General features: G+C 38.6%; 2 protein-coding genes and 1 long non-coding RNA gene across 6 annotated transcripts; 2 read left to right on the forward strand and 1 right to left on the reverse strand.

Moving 5' to 3' along the window:
* Positions 1–286: 286 nt before the first annotated feature.
* LOC133742387 (uncharacterized) lies at positions 287–3,814 on the reverse strand. 2 transcript variants are annotated; one of them, XM_062170045.1, is made up of 7 exons: positions 3,424–3,555; positions 2,283–2,549; positions 1,756–2,014; positions 1,469–1,505; positions 1,170–1,275; positions 804–914; positions 287–648 (listed from the first exon to the last, which is right to left on the reverse strand). In XM_062170045.1, the coding sequence occupies exons 2-7, from the start codon at positions 2,460–2,462 to the stop codon at positions 541–543; spliced, it is 801 nt and encodes a 266-aa protein (XP_062026029.1). In that variant the 5' UTR covers positions 2,463–2,549; positions 3,424–3,555; the 3' UTR covers positions 287–540. The 2 variants fall into 2 exon arrangements, with proteins under 2 accessions (XP_062026029.1, XP_062026030.1); XM_062170046.1 differs by lacking the exon at positions 2,283–2,549 and having other exon boundaries at positions 3,424–3,814.
* Positions 2,006–2,477, forward strand: LOC133742388 (uncharacterized). Its single transcript, XR_009862537.1, has 2 exons — positions 2,006–2,144; positions 2,276–2,477. It is a non-coding gene; the product is annotated as an uncharacterized LOC133742388 (long non-coding RNA).
* A 9,828-nt stretch (positions 3,815–13,642) lies between the features above and the next one.
* Positions 13,643–15,820, forward strand: LOC133743844 (uncharacterized). Of its 3 annotated transcripts, none has more exons than XM_062171899.1 (2): positions 13,643–14,442; positions 14,822–15,820. In XM_062171899.1, exon 2 carries the CDS (start codon positions 14,863–14,865, stop codon positions 15,496–15,498), a length of 636 nt encoding a protein of 211 aa, XP_062027883.1. In that variant the 5' UTR covers positions 13,643–14,442; positions 14,822–14,862; the 3' UTR covers positions 15,499–15,820. The 3 variants fall into 3 exon arrangements, with proteins under 3 accessions (XP_062027883.1, XP_062027881.1, XP_062027882.1); XM_062171897.1 differs by having other exon boundaries at positions 13,644–14,345; XM_062171898.1 differs by having other exon boundaries at positions 14,355–14,649.
* The last annotated feature ends 15 nt before the right edge of the window (positions 15,821–15,835 follow it).

Raw genomic sequence — 15,835 nt, forward strand, 5'->3', positions numbered from 1 at the left:
GCACCATCACGCAATGATAGACCTCTGACACCAAATCTGGGTTTTTAGAGGCTCACGAGAAGTATCAGTGCTGTTATAATCAGTCAAAAGTATAGTTTGTTAATGCTAGTATTGAAACAACATTGTTTGACCTTTTGCTTGCATTTACATGTTTCTTTCCATATCTGAAGCTTAAATTAAACATATATATGGTCCAGTAACCAATGTAAGCAAAGTTCATGCATTCATAATATGACTATGAGCAAGGGAATGTAGGCAAAGTTCATGCATTCATAATATGACTATATGAGTAAGGGGATCCATTATTTTGAATACTTATATGTTTATTTCCATATCTGAAGCTTAAATCATACATATATATGGTCCAGTAAACAATGTAGGAAAAGTTCATGCATTCATAATATGAGTAAGGGGTCTTATCCATTATTTTGAATACTTAATCATGTCAATCCTTGCAATACAAAGATTTATGGAGACAGATGAGATTTTGTCATGACTTGTTTACTTTTTCCTCTTGGCATGGTAATCAGTGTGCGCATCCTAAATAGGAACCAATGTCAGTTTGCCTCCATATTTTTCAGGAAGTTGGCTTTCATCAATCTCTTCAAGCAGAGTTGATTTTAGCATTTTGTTCTCAACAAATACTATCTGCAGTAAAATAAGCAAGATGAAGAATATATAAGCCTAAAGTTTGATAACAGTGTGAAGTGTCAATGCTGTATACTGATGATGCTTACGATTGCATGGAAAAACAGCATAAAAAAGTTAACAACATCTTCACATGTACAAATTCTGAAACTTACCTTCTCCTTAGTTTTGTTGTCAATGAAAGGGCAAATGATTTTCCAAACTGTCATAAACACAAAAGGCACATGGACAACGAACATCTTCCCTAATCTTTCTGGATAGTAGTCCTGCAGTTATCCGTAAAACTGTTATGCATTTTGGAGATATATTTTTTTAAATTTCTGATAAGAGCGACATCCTTTCTTTTTTTTGCTTCTCAATTTTGCTTCTTTTTTTTTTTTTTGCTGTATGATTTAAGAAAGTTAAACTTCTCAGTTTAGTATTTGGTTGATATACTAGCCAGATTTTTTATATATCTGAGTAATCTGTTTGTTTTACTGTGTTGTACAGAAAAATGAAATGGAATATAGTGGAGCAGAGACCTGCAAAATGGATACAGCTCCTAAGTATGCTCGGATGTCACTGTTTGAATATCCCCAACCCTCAAGATCACCGATGAAGATAAACTTCTCCTGTCCTGGTGGCATCCTGAACATCAAGTTCAAATCATCATAAAATATACATTGTGTATGAATCTACAGACTACGGCTATGGTACTGTATCCTCATGATCTAACACTAAATTTCTGTGTTACATATTAATGCTTGTGTGCCCTGTTGTATGAGCAAAAAGAAAATAAATCCCTCTGGGTTTCATTTGATCGACAATATAAAAAACTTACCTTGCACATATCTTGTCGAAAGCATAGACAACATAACCTGTACATACAAAAATACACTAGTCTGAGTGGAAATGTCAATCCTAGTTCGAGTTTAGAAGTTACAAGCATCCATTGTTTTTGCAGTGAGAGATTTGAAAAGTTATAGCAAGGCTTCTTTTTGTTTGTCATGATAAAATAATAAATATTTGTAAGAATGATAAGCCAAGCCAGAAATTCTAGTCAATTTCTTTTGAGCCATAGGATATATGTGTTTCGTGTGAAAGATTTAGCCAGATGTAAAAACATACGCTTGAACTCCTTGAGGCCCCCTTTGACTTGAAAATGTCTAGCACCTAGCAGAACTGCTATTGGACATCCTCTCTTGTCTGATCCCTGTAGAAACAGCTTGTTCTGTGCAATTTGATTTGGTACTTCTGAAGCAGAAATTGAACCATTAGGAGCAAAAGCTTGTCTCCATTTCAAGTACTTCAGGAACATGGCTGATGCCTGCTCTACATCTAAATCACGAGCACGTAGGAACCTTCTTAACATCAGATCATCCACTACCTGCACACAAATTACATTACACATTCACAATTAAACAAAGTGCTAATCAAGTTTTTGGTTCAGGTTTAGCTTTTCTTTATAAAGTATAGAATCAGATGAAAAAGATACAGGCTGAAACGAGCACAAGCAGGTAGCTTTCATCATTGATTATAGATCAATAAAGTTGACCTGAAAATGATCCTTATATACTGTGATCTAGTTTCATTTATCTTCACTAGATTTATCTGTATTAACTATGAATTTGCATTAACTTGTATACAGCTAGCACCTTGGAGAAAGGATCTTTTGCTTCAACAAATGCTCTCATAAGACGAATTCTTCTCATCTCCTCCATTTCTTGAGTGCTGCTTTTCATCTCGTCGTTTCTATTTACCCTTGGTACCACTTTTTCTGCTTCATCTTTCATGGTTTTCTTGGACTCCAACTCGGGTATTATATCAGAATCCATGGTTTTTTTTTTTTTCCTCTCTCTCACAAAAACGAAAACTGAGACCTTGACAGTGCTATATAGCTAGTTGCCGTTGAGGATGATTAGCTAGAAATGAAATTAATGAAGTATGTAATGACCTCAAAATTTAATAAAAAAAAAAGAAAAGAGGCTTTGAATTGTAACCAAGAAAACTTCGTGTTAGGTGGTTTTGAACAATTTCAGCTCCTTAGAACTTTATTTTGTAAATGTAATTAATGCTGAAGATGGCCATTTGGGTCCAATTTTAAAGCCCCTACTTAACTGCTAAGAACCTGACAAGTCATAAGAAATATGGATCATGATGCCTTTGCTGGGTTTTTCTACCAGTGTTTTTGCTTGACTTTTAGTTTTAGCCGTCTATTATAAACCTAAAGGTGTATGAGCAAAGAAACAGCAAATTAAGTACACTTTAAGTTGGAGCATATCAGAAAATTCCTAAGAGTGTATATTTTCTGAAATCTGAAGTTGTTGTAACTGTAATATAAGCATCATGAATGCATGATATACCTCTCTCACACAGAATTAATTTGGGTTGGTAGAAATAGGGTCATGCTATGTATATGCTTGCTTTAAGAACCGATCAAAATTCAAAAGTAGAGTATGTAATGTCTGCTTGTATCAGAGAATTCAGAAACTACCGCATCTGACACTCAATGTGCAATTATGCATATCATTTCAGTACACAGATTCATGAGCTGGGAAGGACCTCACTTTAAAAGTAGGAGAAACCAAAGCTTTTATTAGTTACACCAATACACACACATGTGCACGTTTATGACTTATCATATCACACTAGAGGAAAATTGTTATATTAGTAGTTTGATTTACAATATTACAATTTCTCAGAACCCCATTGACCCCAAAGATCATAGAGGATTAAGTCAAAATAGAGTAATTATGTATAATTAAGAAGATTATGATATGTGATTATGTTTATTACCTTGGAGGAAGGATCCTGGGCTTCAACAAATGCTCTCATGAGAGGAGTTTTGGTCAGCTCGACCAATTCATTTCTGTTTTTCAGGTAATCATCTCTCTCTACTACTACATCTCTTGAAGTTTCTTCTTCCTTTGACTCTACTTTCTTACAATCCATCATAATTGTCTCTCTCTCGCTCTCGCTCTCGCTCTCTCTCACTCCCAGAGACAGTGGCAGAATGTATAAGATCTGTGATAAACAGAGATGAAGCTAGCTCGAAGAGAGCTCAGGAATGCTGATGGATTGGCACTTGAAATCGAGAAGTGCAGGTTAAATAGGACTTGTCCAAAAAGGCTGGAGTCTTTTGAGGCGACCTTTCTCTACTCAATTAAATTCTTCTCCTGTCACTTTGCTCCCCATCAATTTCATTTCATGAGGAGTTGATGAGCTTCATTTAATGGCATGTATCCATCCCAAGCTCGCTGTACACATGCACATAATTTAGGCCTATTATTTGTCACCATATTATTTTTTTTGTGATCAACTTTATTGAACCACAAAATCTATTTGTTATTACCTTAGAACTGTTTCGACCCCAACCAAATGTCGGTAAGAGGTGTCAAATTTTCAATTAATTTCTCTGTAACGTTCCAATTTTTTGGCAGGTCACGAAAGGGACGGTTTCATAACTTCTCTGGACTAGTCAAGTAGCATCGTTTTCTTAATGTAAATAGACTTATAGCTCTGCCATTCTCTTGGGTCCTTTCTTCCCAAGATTGTTATTATGCTTTATACGAGTGATACCATATATTATACTACTCTTCTGGCTTTTTCTTCCATTGTTGCCTTTCTAAGTAGTATCGAACTATCTGTGGAATTTTGTGGAAGACTATATAGGTTGCTATTGTGGTAAGTACGTGAATGGAAATACAGAGAGGTTCTGGCAAGAAAGAAAGAATTGTCCACTGCAGAGTCACGAGTTTGGTGAGCAGCGAGTCATTGTCATGACTCATGGACTCTAAGATGTATGATATTGATACCTCCACATGGTTAATACCCAACTGTCTCACCCATAATGATGCCTACAAGTCTACAACATTTAAGGGGATTTGGGTCCGGGTATGGACAATGCTGACGGGCTCCGACTTTACTAGGATTTCGGTTGTGGGATCCAGGTGGAGGTTATGGGATCATAAGGCGTGTTAAGCCTTCTGTTTATTCCTTTTATGTACTTCGCCTATTTACTATGCAATTGTTTTGTTCATGGGTCATTGACCCAAAGCCCTAAAATGAGGGAAAATTATCTCACTTACCCCAGTAAGAGATTTTTGTTCTCACTTACCCATTTTAAAACAAAATGACAATTTCGCCCTAAGCTAATTAATGAATTTACATCGTGCCATCGACCCAATCTGTATACGCGCTCTCTCTCACCTGAGTCACCTCGATCTCTCTCTCTCTCCCCCCAACTCGGTCACCACGGCGAACGACTTCCGGCACCGACTGACCAAGACGATCTCGCCGGACATCCCTCTGCTCACTCTCACCTTGATCTCTCTCTCATATCTCTCTCACCACCGACTCCGACGCAGCCTCGCTTACTGCAAGTTTCCTGCTCCGACGACCAACCTGCTCCGCCTTCGTTTTCTTCTCCCACCGCCGATCAGGTCCTCGCAATCTTCTTCTTCTTCTTAATTCACTTCTTAATCCACTTATGCTTTCGAATCCGTATGCTCGGCACCACCCAAATCTTCGCCATAGTCGGAGGCGGACCCGACCCGGCCTCCCCGGCCAACAAGTCATGATCTGGGACGACCTCAAGTCCCTTGGGCATCCACGACATTTCGTTTCAGTCTGAGGTCAGGGGACTCAAGCTCCGGCATCGAATCGTCGTCGTTTTGAACAAGAAGATCATCGATTTGTTCATAGGTTGTAAAGAATCACAGTTGCGAACTTAGGGGTCCGGTCCAGGTTCTACAACCGGCGAAGAAGGGAGAAGACTGGGTGCCCAAATCAATTTCTAGTTTTTTTTTTTTGTTTAAGCAACAGGACAGAAGGAAAGGAAAAAGGAAAAAAAATGTTTTGAATGTCTATTGCTCTCTAATTGACGTCTATTACCCCTTTATTAGAGGGCAATAGACGGCTATTGGGGGGCAATAGACGTTTTGAATTTATGTAATCTCCTTGTTTTTTTTCTGTAATCAAAGTTTATTTGTCTAAATTTAGGGAGATTAGTTCTCATTTTGGCAACTGAAAGTCTTATTGGGGGGTAATAGACGTCTATTGGGGGGCAATACATGGCTGATGGTCGTCTATTGGGGGGCAATACATGGCTGATAGTCATCTATTGGGGGGCAATACATGGTTGATAGTCGTCTATTGGGGGGCAATAGATGTCTATTGGGGGCAAAAAAAACTTTCCCGTGAGATTTTCAGCAAATTCCAGTGGGCGGCAGCCGGTGACCGGATTCCGGCGAAAGTTGCCCGGATTCCGGCGGCCGGTGACCGGACTCCGGCGGCCGGTGACCGGGCTCCGGCGAAGTCTCCCATGGTTTCTCTCTCTTCTATTTTCTCTCTCTCTCTCTAAGTAACAAAGGGATAAGGGTAAACTTGTATTAAAAAAAATTAAAAAACAAAAAAAAAAATCTTAATGGGGTATTAGGGAAGACCTCCTTAGAGTGTTTTGGGTAAGAGAGAATTAAAAAAACTTAGTGGGGTAAGTGGGAAAAAAATCTCTAAAAATGGTGTAAATGGACAAAACCCATTTGTTCATAGTAGGATAGGCTTGTTTAGAATAATTGAGCATCGAAAGTCTTAACATATTTCTATATAACACTGTAGTATGTAATGGTTATTTGGCTTGAGGCTAAGACTAGTTCCTTTTAGTTTTGACAATGCACAAAAAAGTATTTTGGATGTGTTGCAATATGAGTATAAAGTTATTTATTTGATAAAAAAAAAAAAGTCTCATCCATAATAGCAGCTAACCATTTATTTTTCCTCTAGAATGCGCCTCACGCCATAAGAAAAAGGAGAACACAAAGTGAGTGACCTCTCCCGGTCGGACACTTTAGGCCTGGAAGAGGAAATCGTGGCCGTAGATGAGGAGGCACATGGGTATTTATAGAGAAATTTTTCTATCCTCCAGTAGAACCATGTCAGCCTGACACATGGTCTACCAACCCAATAGAATAACGGCACGTGGATTTATTTAACACCTCATATCATAGCAAATTACCCTACATCCTACTGCAGTAAAACCAACGTGAAACAAAAAAAAACAAGAATCTTAAACGGGATGTTAACTATTGCCGTTAACTTATGCAAACACTATCAAAACACAAAAAACTGAAAGTATATTCATCCTCTGCTGTCATAGTTCTAAACTCGAATTTGGGTGATTTGCTAACCCTGCGATTTTCCCCTTCAGTTTTATCAATTCTCTTTTGGGTAGATTATGTGCTTAGATGGGTGATTTTTCTTGAGCGTTAGTTTTACATCCATACTTCCAACCCCGATCCTTATAAACACAAAGAGAATGGGAGAACCAAATTCACAGAAATAGAAAGAGAAACTAAATTCGCAGGAATTGAGCAATCGAGCCGACCATGAAAAAGGTGAGTATCATTCGATTGAATGATTTCGATTAGTTCCGTAATAGAATCTGAGACTGATTAAACTTGTATAGATCTCCCTTCTTGAGTATTTCATTTCTGGGATTTGATTTTGACACCCAAGTGTTGGGTATGCTATAGAGTAGTAGTCAAACGGAAGCACACCAATAGCAACACCCAATTGCCTCAGCCCTCAGGTACCGTCTCCTCTTTAGCAAATGCGATTTTTAGCTTTTCATATAAATCTGTGATTTGATTTTTCAATTCATGAAATTGAAATTAATAGTAAATTGCATCTCATTTCGGTTTGGGTATTGAAATTTGCTGTTTGTTCATGCTCTGGATTTATGGGAAGTAAGTGAAAAGATAGATTAAACAACTAAAGCTTAGTTATATATGGAAGGGTGAGATATGTAAGATTACTCAAAAGTCTTCAGCAATGGAGCCGTCAAAGCTAGGAGTCGACTCTTGAGAAATATATGTTTATAAGAATTTTGATAATGATCACCATTCATATATATGCAGCCTCGGAACTTTTAGTTTGCAACTAATATAGTGGTGATCGAGTTTACCTCAACATTGTTTTATTGAGTTAAGTTCATATCCATTCAAGCATTTGGTCACTGATTAAATATGTTCACTGTGTCGAGTCAGGAGTAGAATAGTAAGTTGTTTAAAGAAAAGCCAGTGTACCAAAATCAAAACGTGTGCAGCTAAATATCACTGAATTCTACTGCTCTACTAAAGCAAAGAAACTGGAGAAAGAAGCTTAGCTATATTTATTTTTTGTAATTAAATATTAGGCCTACGTTAGTCTGGGGTTTTTTTTATCAATTTGAGTGAGCAAAACAAAATTTATGGTGTTCCTTTTGAATTTTGTAAAGCTCTCTCTTTGATTTTGTGTTGCCATCTGAAGGCTACTGGTTGATTATCTTACTTCATTTCTAGGACTGATCTAAAGTACAAGTTCCAACTAACATCTGATGCATACCATTTTTATTAAATGGCCAATTGCCTACTTTGAAAATTGCTAATGCAAGTGCAATGTGATATTCACACTAACAATGTAATAGATTAGTTGGTGTTATGCATCGAATACTAGTTATACCACAATACAAAATATTTGGTGTTGTTTTTGAATTTTGTATAGCATGTGTTGCCCAAAAAAAAAAGAGTATGAAATCCATGTTCATTTTAGTTCTTATTCACCTGTATAGGTATGAGTTCATTATTTGTTCACTTGTTATGAAAATATTGATTGCCTACATAGGAGAGGTACTAATCCTAATGCTCTTGTATCAATGTTGGCTTAGATGCTTAACCGTATCCAAACCTGTTTTGCAGGTTTCAGCCTTGCAGACCTAAAATTGCAGAAGCAACAAGGGAAAAGGATGCTCAATTGGCTCAACGCCGTGCACAGTACGGGGTTAAAACAAATTTATGATGCAATTTGTAATCGGATAGATAATGATATCGAGCTTGCTCTTCGTGACTCAATTTATGGTTGATTGCCTAAAATATACAGAAGCTTAGGGATTGATCAATGTGTTATGTTCACGTATTTTGTTTGTATTGAGCAAGACTACCACATATTTTGTAGTGTACTGTGTACATATTATTTTTCAAGGAAATTAATGGAACAGATTAGCAATATACAATCATCAGAGACAGAGAGACTTATCTAAAAAAAAAAAGGGAGATCATGGATTAGACGTCAAACAAAAGGATGGAAGTAGGATTCTACTGAGCATAACTAAGCTCATTTTAACTAAGCATTTAGTATATAAAGCAAATGCCAGAATCCTAAACAAACACATTTTATACTCTTCATTAGTATAACATAACAATCCAAATCCTGATCATTATTGAAAACCGTATTTAGCAAAATCTAAGCCAATCTACTACTACTATTGGAGAAATTGGTTGTTTTTTTCTCCACTGGTAGCATATCAAGTCTTCTCCCATAAAGTATCATAGCATATCCATATCACCAAATTCATAGAACAACTGCAAAAAGTTCATATTTGAACCGAGTTAAAATTATTGCACTGTAAAGTACACTACAATGTGAAAGTAGTTCATAATAATCGGAGCAAACACTGAAGCAAGTATGTAAACAGGGACTAATAAATTATTTAGTAATTCACTCCAATCAATCATCTATATAATAGAGGGGTGTCGATTTACTCTAGAACACAACTCCTAAAAGAAACCAACAAAACAATAGGAAGAAGGACGCACCAAACTAATAGATTGAAGAGCCTAAGCGAAGTAGCTAGGGGAAGAGGGGGGAGGGGGATGAGCAAAGCAAGAAGCTAGCTATGTAGCTTGGGGGAAAAGAGAAGAAAAATAAAAAAGGAAAAAAAACCAGCAAAGCAAGAAACTATGGCAGCGACTTGCAACAACAGAAGCAAAAAATTAAACCCAATTCAGAAAGAAAAAAAAAAAGAGGAGCAGAGCAAGAAGCTATGGCAGCAACTTGCAACAACAGAAGCAACTTGCAACAACAGAAGCAACAAACTAAACCCAAAGAAAAGAAAAAAGATGAGCAAAGCAAGAAGCTATGGCAACAACAGAAGCAACAAATAAAACCCAATTCGGGAAAAAAAAAAAACCAGAAGCAAGTAGAACATGGAAGAGAAAACGGAAGCAAGTACATGAACTTTTACTATAAAAGCAGCAAACGCAGTTGGAACCCAATTCGAAAAACACAGAAGCAAGTTCATCAACTTGTACCAAATACGAGAAATTTTTCTAGGGTTCCTTTGAGACTGTTTGTATAGTTAACGATAGCTGCTAACGGAAGGTTTAGGAGTTGTTTTTTTTTGTTTCACGTTGGTTTTACTGCAGTAGGATGTAGGGTAATTTGCTATGATATGAGGTGTTAAATAAATCCATGTGGCGTTTTTCTATTGGGTTGGTAGACCATGTGTCAGGCTGACATGGTTCTACTGGAGGACAGAAAAATTTCTCGTATTTATAAGTGTTTTTGGAGCACCAAAATTTTCGAAAGTAACTCATTTCTTAAGAAAGAAGTGTTATTTTTACAATCGATTTACCAAATTATGGACAAAAACTAGAAGAGGTGACTGAATCTATTTCTTTAAAAAAAATGAAGATTCTGAAAGAAATTAAGGAAAGAGGTGGCAAATTAAATGTATTTGCCAAATTGTTGTCTTACCTTATCTAGCAAGAAGACTTTTTATTTCCTAACATCTAAGACTTTTTTTTTTTTAAAGGATTTGATTTAATTAGATATCAAAGCCATGAATACAGGTCAGAGTCTAACATGCACTTACATAATCTGGCCTATATTTTAGATTTGTATCGGACTTGCAATTAGTTGGGTTGGTGGGCCGGAATATTTTTATTTGTTATCTTTTCATTGAGTATGGGGGCCTTCTTTTCTGTAGGGTATTTCTTGGGTTTATGAATAATATTGGGGATGACTCTTGACTGTGTTCAGAGGCGTGCGGCTATCCTCAAGTCTTGATTAGTGAAACTGTATAATACAAGTGGGCGAGAATGTGGAAACTGTATAATATAACAAACTCTAAAAGAGAACATCTTGAAATAATAACAGGAATCTCTACTAAATTTATGTACTCTAACAAGCACCGATTAACAGAGAGTGCAAAAACTGGCTACTGTATTTGCTTTAACAAAACAAAGAGGTGACATGATAGAAAGATTACTCTATATTAAAAAAAAAAAAGTCATTACAAATAACGCAACTTTTTTATTATGTTGCTGCACATAAACAAATGTGGCGATACTCTATTTCATCTTGTCACTGGCAAGAGGTTGCGTCCATTTGATCAAGTAAACAGCTCGCCCCCTCGTTAGATCAAACAAAGCCACTAAGTGTGCATACTGGGACCAAGCACATGTCGCCTTTACCATAAAGTGAGAGACTCATAATTCATAATGCCGCGTCTTACTAAAAAAAAAAAAAACATAAAAAAAAAAGGTTTAGGTCTATAACCGAAGCCCAATAACCACCTAAAATCAATCTCGAAAGCCCAGAGTCGAGGGCTCAACTTAACCTATACTAGTCTGCAATCACATGCTTTGTATGTGTAAGAAAAATTTTAATTGTAAAAAAAAAAAAAGTTATCTACAAAAGAAAATAGATCAGTTATTGCAGAGAGAAAATAGTGGGAGAGAAAAGTGGAGGTTGTGGGATAATTTCTTTTCAATTTTCTTAATAAAATCTATTTTATAATTGTCCTATTTACCCTTATAATTTAATTTATTGTCAAAGTTTTTTAATCTTTCAGGGTTAAATCTGTCAAAATTTTCAGTTTTGGCTAACAAAACCTCTTCTCTTAATAATAGTATAGATAAGGCTCGGAGAAGTGCCAAGATTTCTTTTCACCTCCACGCAGCAATTAACCGCAATTGAGAAATGGTTTCTCACACACTAGCTTAGTAGCAAACATAATTCAAAACTGGGCATACAACATCTCATTTATTATACTAAGGGAAAAATTCACCAACGGTGTCTGGACACTTAAGGGACTTTCAGAATGATACCTGAACTTACAAAGTTATCAATGTGATACCTGGACTTATTTTTTCGTATCAATGTCGTACCTATGACCAATTTCCGTAACGGCTCTGTGACGGAAATTGGCCGTAGGTAGCACATTGATACGAAAAAATGAGTCCAGGTATCACATTGATAACTTTGTAAGTTCAGGTATCATTCTGAAAGTCCCTAAGTGTCCAGACACCGTTGGTGAATTTTTCCCAATTTTGCACGTGCAATGCACGTGAGTCACTTAAAGAAGACAAAATGACCGATTTACCCTCAAATTCTTTCTTTCTTTTCTTTATTCTTCTTTCTTTCTTTCTTTCTTTCTTCTTCTTCTTTTCTGGTTTCTTCTTCCCCTGATTTGAATCATCAAGATTCAAATCATCTTGCTCGTCCGATTCCCACCGCCGCTGCGTCTCAATCTACCTTCATGCACCACAGATGTTTCTGGTTCCCCCAACTTCAAATCCTATAGCAAATTGAAATTGTGCATTGAGGCTTCACCGCTCACTCCGAGTTCATCCCCGCCGCCGTCGCCAATGACTTGACCACAACAACCTCCACCACCGCACAACAACGTCATCCTCCGCTGCTTCTCGATTGGGTTTGGGGATAAGGACTGCTTCTTCCTCCACTGCTAACGAAATCGTGGAGGCTCAAGGCCACATTCTAAGGGCCACCGGCCGGAAGGACAGCCACAACAAGGTTTGCACCACCAAAGGCCCTAGGGATCGCAGCATCAGGCTCGTCGCCCACACCTCCATTTAATTCTACGACATGCAGGACCGGCTTGGATACGACCAGCCTAGCAAGGTCGTCGATTGGCTAATCAAGAAAGCCAAGGCCACAATCAACGAGCTCGACTAGCTGCCACCGTGGAACCCAAACTAAATTTATGTTCATACAACATTTTCTCCGACGATGCCGATATCCTCCGCGCAGGACACGCAGAATGTGAGCCTCAATTTCTCGATGGTGGAGGCTCCGAGTCCTTTGTTTACTAATCGGCGAGTCACAATGGTGGGTAGCAGCGGAGTGGCGAAGCTGGTGAATAAGAACAGCTCGAATTTTCTGCAGGTGAGGATGGTGTGGAGGCCGAAGTTGTTAATCTTTGTCTGCCTAAAATTGCCTTTGATCGAAGTTGGGCTAGAGGCCGAAGTTGTCGGCTAAACCGATGAAGTTGCAGGTGAGGATGGTGTGGAGGTGGTGTTGCATGTCGGGAAGAAGGAGAGGATGGAGGGATGTGATTGGAGCTGTGATTTGAGAGTGGAGGGCTGGCGGGCTCTGAGTTTCTGATCAATGGTGTATAAAAGGGGGTCGGAGGAGAGAACGAGAGTGGTGGTGGTCAAGTCATTGGTGGCGGCGGCGGGGATGAACTCAGAGTGAGCGGTGAAGCCTCAATCCACAATTTCAATTTGCTATAGAATTTGAAGTTGGGGGAACCAGAAACATCTGTGGTGCATGAATGTGGATTGAGACGCAGCGGCGGTGTTTGATCGGCGATCGGCGGTGGGAATCAGACGAGCAAGATGATTTGAATCTTGATGATTCAAATCAGGGGAAGAAGAAACCAGAAAAGAAGAAGAAGAAAGAAAGAAAGAAAGAAAGAAAGAAGAATAAAGAAAAAAAAAAAAAGAATTTGAGGGTAAATCGGTCATTTTGTCTTCATTAAGTGACTCACGTGCATTGCACGTGCAAAATTGGGAAAAATTCACCAACGGTGTCTGGACACTTAGGGACTTTCAGAATGATACCTGAACTTACAAAGTTATCAATGTGATACCTGGACTCATTTTTTCGTATCAATGTGATACATACGGCCAATTTCCGTCACGGAGCCGTTACGGAAATTGGTCATAGGTACGATGATGATACGAAAAAATGAGTCCAGGTATCACATTGATAACTTTGTAAGTTCAGGTATCATTCTGAAAGTCCCCTAAGTGTCCAGACACCGTTGGTGAATTTTTCCCTTATACTAAACCCCCCAAAATACAAATGAAGTTTTACATACAGTTTTAGGTCAAAGATATATACAACAAAACATGAGTAATTAAAAATAAAATAAATAAAACTTTTGATCTCGCTAAGAGCAAAGTCTAGCTCAGAAATGACTAAAGAAAAGAAAATCAAGCCAGATCTTTTGAAATTACCAACATATATGAACCAGCATCATCTATCTCTGGAATGAAAACACACAGATGTAGAACAAGAAATTGAACAGTCATAGGGGTTTACTGGCGAATGCAAGAATTATAAATCCATAAAGAAGATTGTCAAGGAGGACTTACAGAGAACAACACATGGACATGTGCAGTTGGAACAGAACCCGTCGTATTTGATTCGGAATTGACCAACGGAGAAGGAGAATTGGTCGAAGGTTCTAGGTTCTACAACGGCGGTCTCAAGGAAGCTACTTGCTTTTCTGCTCCTGCTGGCGTCAGTGGCTTACGGCGTTTCGTCTCGCCGGTCCGTCTTCGACGTCCCCCTCCCGACGACCACTCCAATTATACTAACAGCAGCTCCGCCGTGAAATCCTGGTCGTGGAGGACCTGGATCGACCCACGGCAGCGATGGTTCTGTTCGACTTTCGTTGCGGAGGACATCGTCGTCCCCGAGGAGACCATTGTGGCCAGAGCTGTTAGGGTTTCCCACTGAAACTTCGCCACCGTCGCCTCCGTTGCTCGACACCGGAGCACTCTCGACCAATTCTCCTCCTCCGTTGGTCAATTCCGAATCAAATACGACGGGTTCTGCCTCTTCCAACTGCACATGCCCATGTGTTGTTCTCTGTAAGTCCTCATTGACAATCTTCTTTATGGATTTCTAATTCTTGCATTCGCCAGTAAACCCTATGACTGTTCGATGAGATTCCTTCTTGAGTCTTGTGTATGCTTGAGTTACTTTTACTTGGAAAGTTTTGATCTTCCTTTATAGTTGTTTTGTGAATGTGACCTTGTTGGATGAGATTCCTTCTTGAAGTCTTGGTTATGTGTGAATTACTTTTGTGAATGTGAGCTTGTTGGATGAGATTTCTTCTTGAAGTCTTATTTATGCTTGAATAAAGTTCGGATTTTTGTGATGTTTGTGATCCGGGTATGTTAAAGAGTTTGAATTTTTCTGGGTTTTTTGGTTGCTTTGTGAATGTGACCTTGTAAAGATTCTCTGTTTTAGAAAGTAGAGATGATGCACTGTTTTAGAATGTAGAGATGAAAAGTTGAACAATTTCAATAGAATTGAGTGACTGACTGGCTTACTTGGTTTCCAGGTAAGAAACCGAAGACAGATCCTAAGGAGAGGCCCGTGTCAATGTTCACGAAATGTCTTGGTATTGTTGTTTGTGTTTATCTCAGCTCTAGCCTAGTTCACAAGCTCGTCATGTTGCACCTAGTGCTCAATGAAGTCTTTGACACCCACAAGAAGCTTAAGGAATTATATAACATCCTTAAGAAGAAGGTGCTGAGTGACATCCCGAAGAAGCTGAGACAAATATTTCACATACTCAAGAAGAAGGTGCTGAGTGACATCCCGAAGAGGCTGAGAGAAACCCTTGACTTCCTCAAGAGGAAGTGGAAGGGCCAAGATAACTGTGATGTTGAGGAGCAGGCTGCTGCCAAAGAAAAGGAAGCTGAGGAGAGGGAGACACAGAAGGAGGCAGCCGCAAATAAAGAGTCTGCAGAGAAAGAAGCAACAGCAACAAAAGAGGCAGCAGCAGCAGCAGCTAATGAGGAGGACAAAAAACCTGCTGACGTGACATTGTATGAGCTGTACTTTGCGTTGGTTGGGCGGCTTGCTGATGTCTTATCACCTCCTTGGGGTGAACAAGGAGGAAAGTGGTGGCTATTTTGGACTATGCTAACTGAAGCTATGGCTCACAGCTTCCAGTTCGACTTGCTAGTGTTTAAAGCTTTTGTTGGAGGCTATGTAGTCCTTAGTCTCATATAGTCTCATATGGCCAGTTCTGCAGCTTTTTAAAGTGGTCGGCATTTGGAACAGTGAGCTACAGGTTCTTTTTGAAGTAGCTGGTCTGATCCGTTGAAAACCTTTTCAGCATATAGGGGTTACACCTAGTACAGTAGCTTTTAAATGTAAGGGAATGGAGGGAATGGTACACCTAGTACTGATAGGTCTTAAATGTAAGGGAATGGAGGGAGTGGTGCAGAGTAACGAAATTTCCATTTTGCATTTGGCCTGTTTTGTTTGAACTGATGAGTAAGATGTAAATGATTGATTCTTTTGTAAATAGATGAAGTTTTCTTTTTTGGAATTGACTTGCAAATGA

The sequence above is a fragment of the Rosa rugosa genome, chromosome 4, assembly GCF_958449725.1.
Source record: "Rosa rugosa chromosome 4, drRosRugo1.1, whole genome shotgun sequence".
NCBI classification, from domain to species: domain Eukaryota; kingdom Viridiplantae; phylum Streptophyta; class Magnoliopsida; order Rosales; family Rosaceae; genus Rosa; species Rosa rugosa.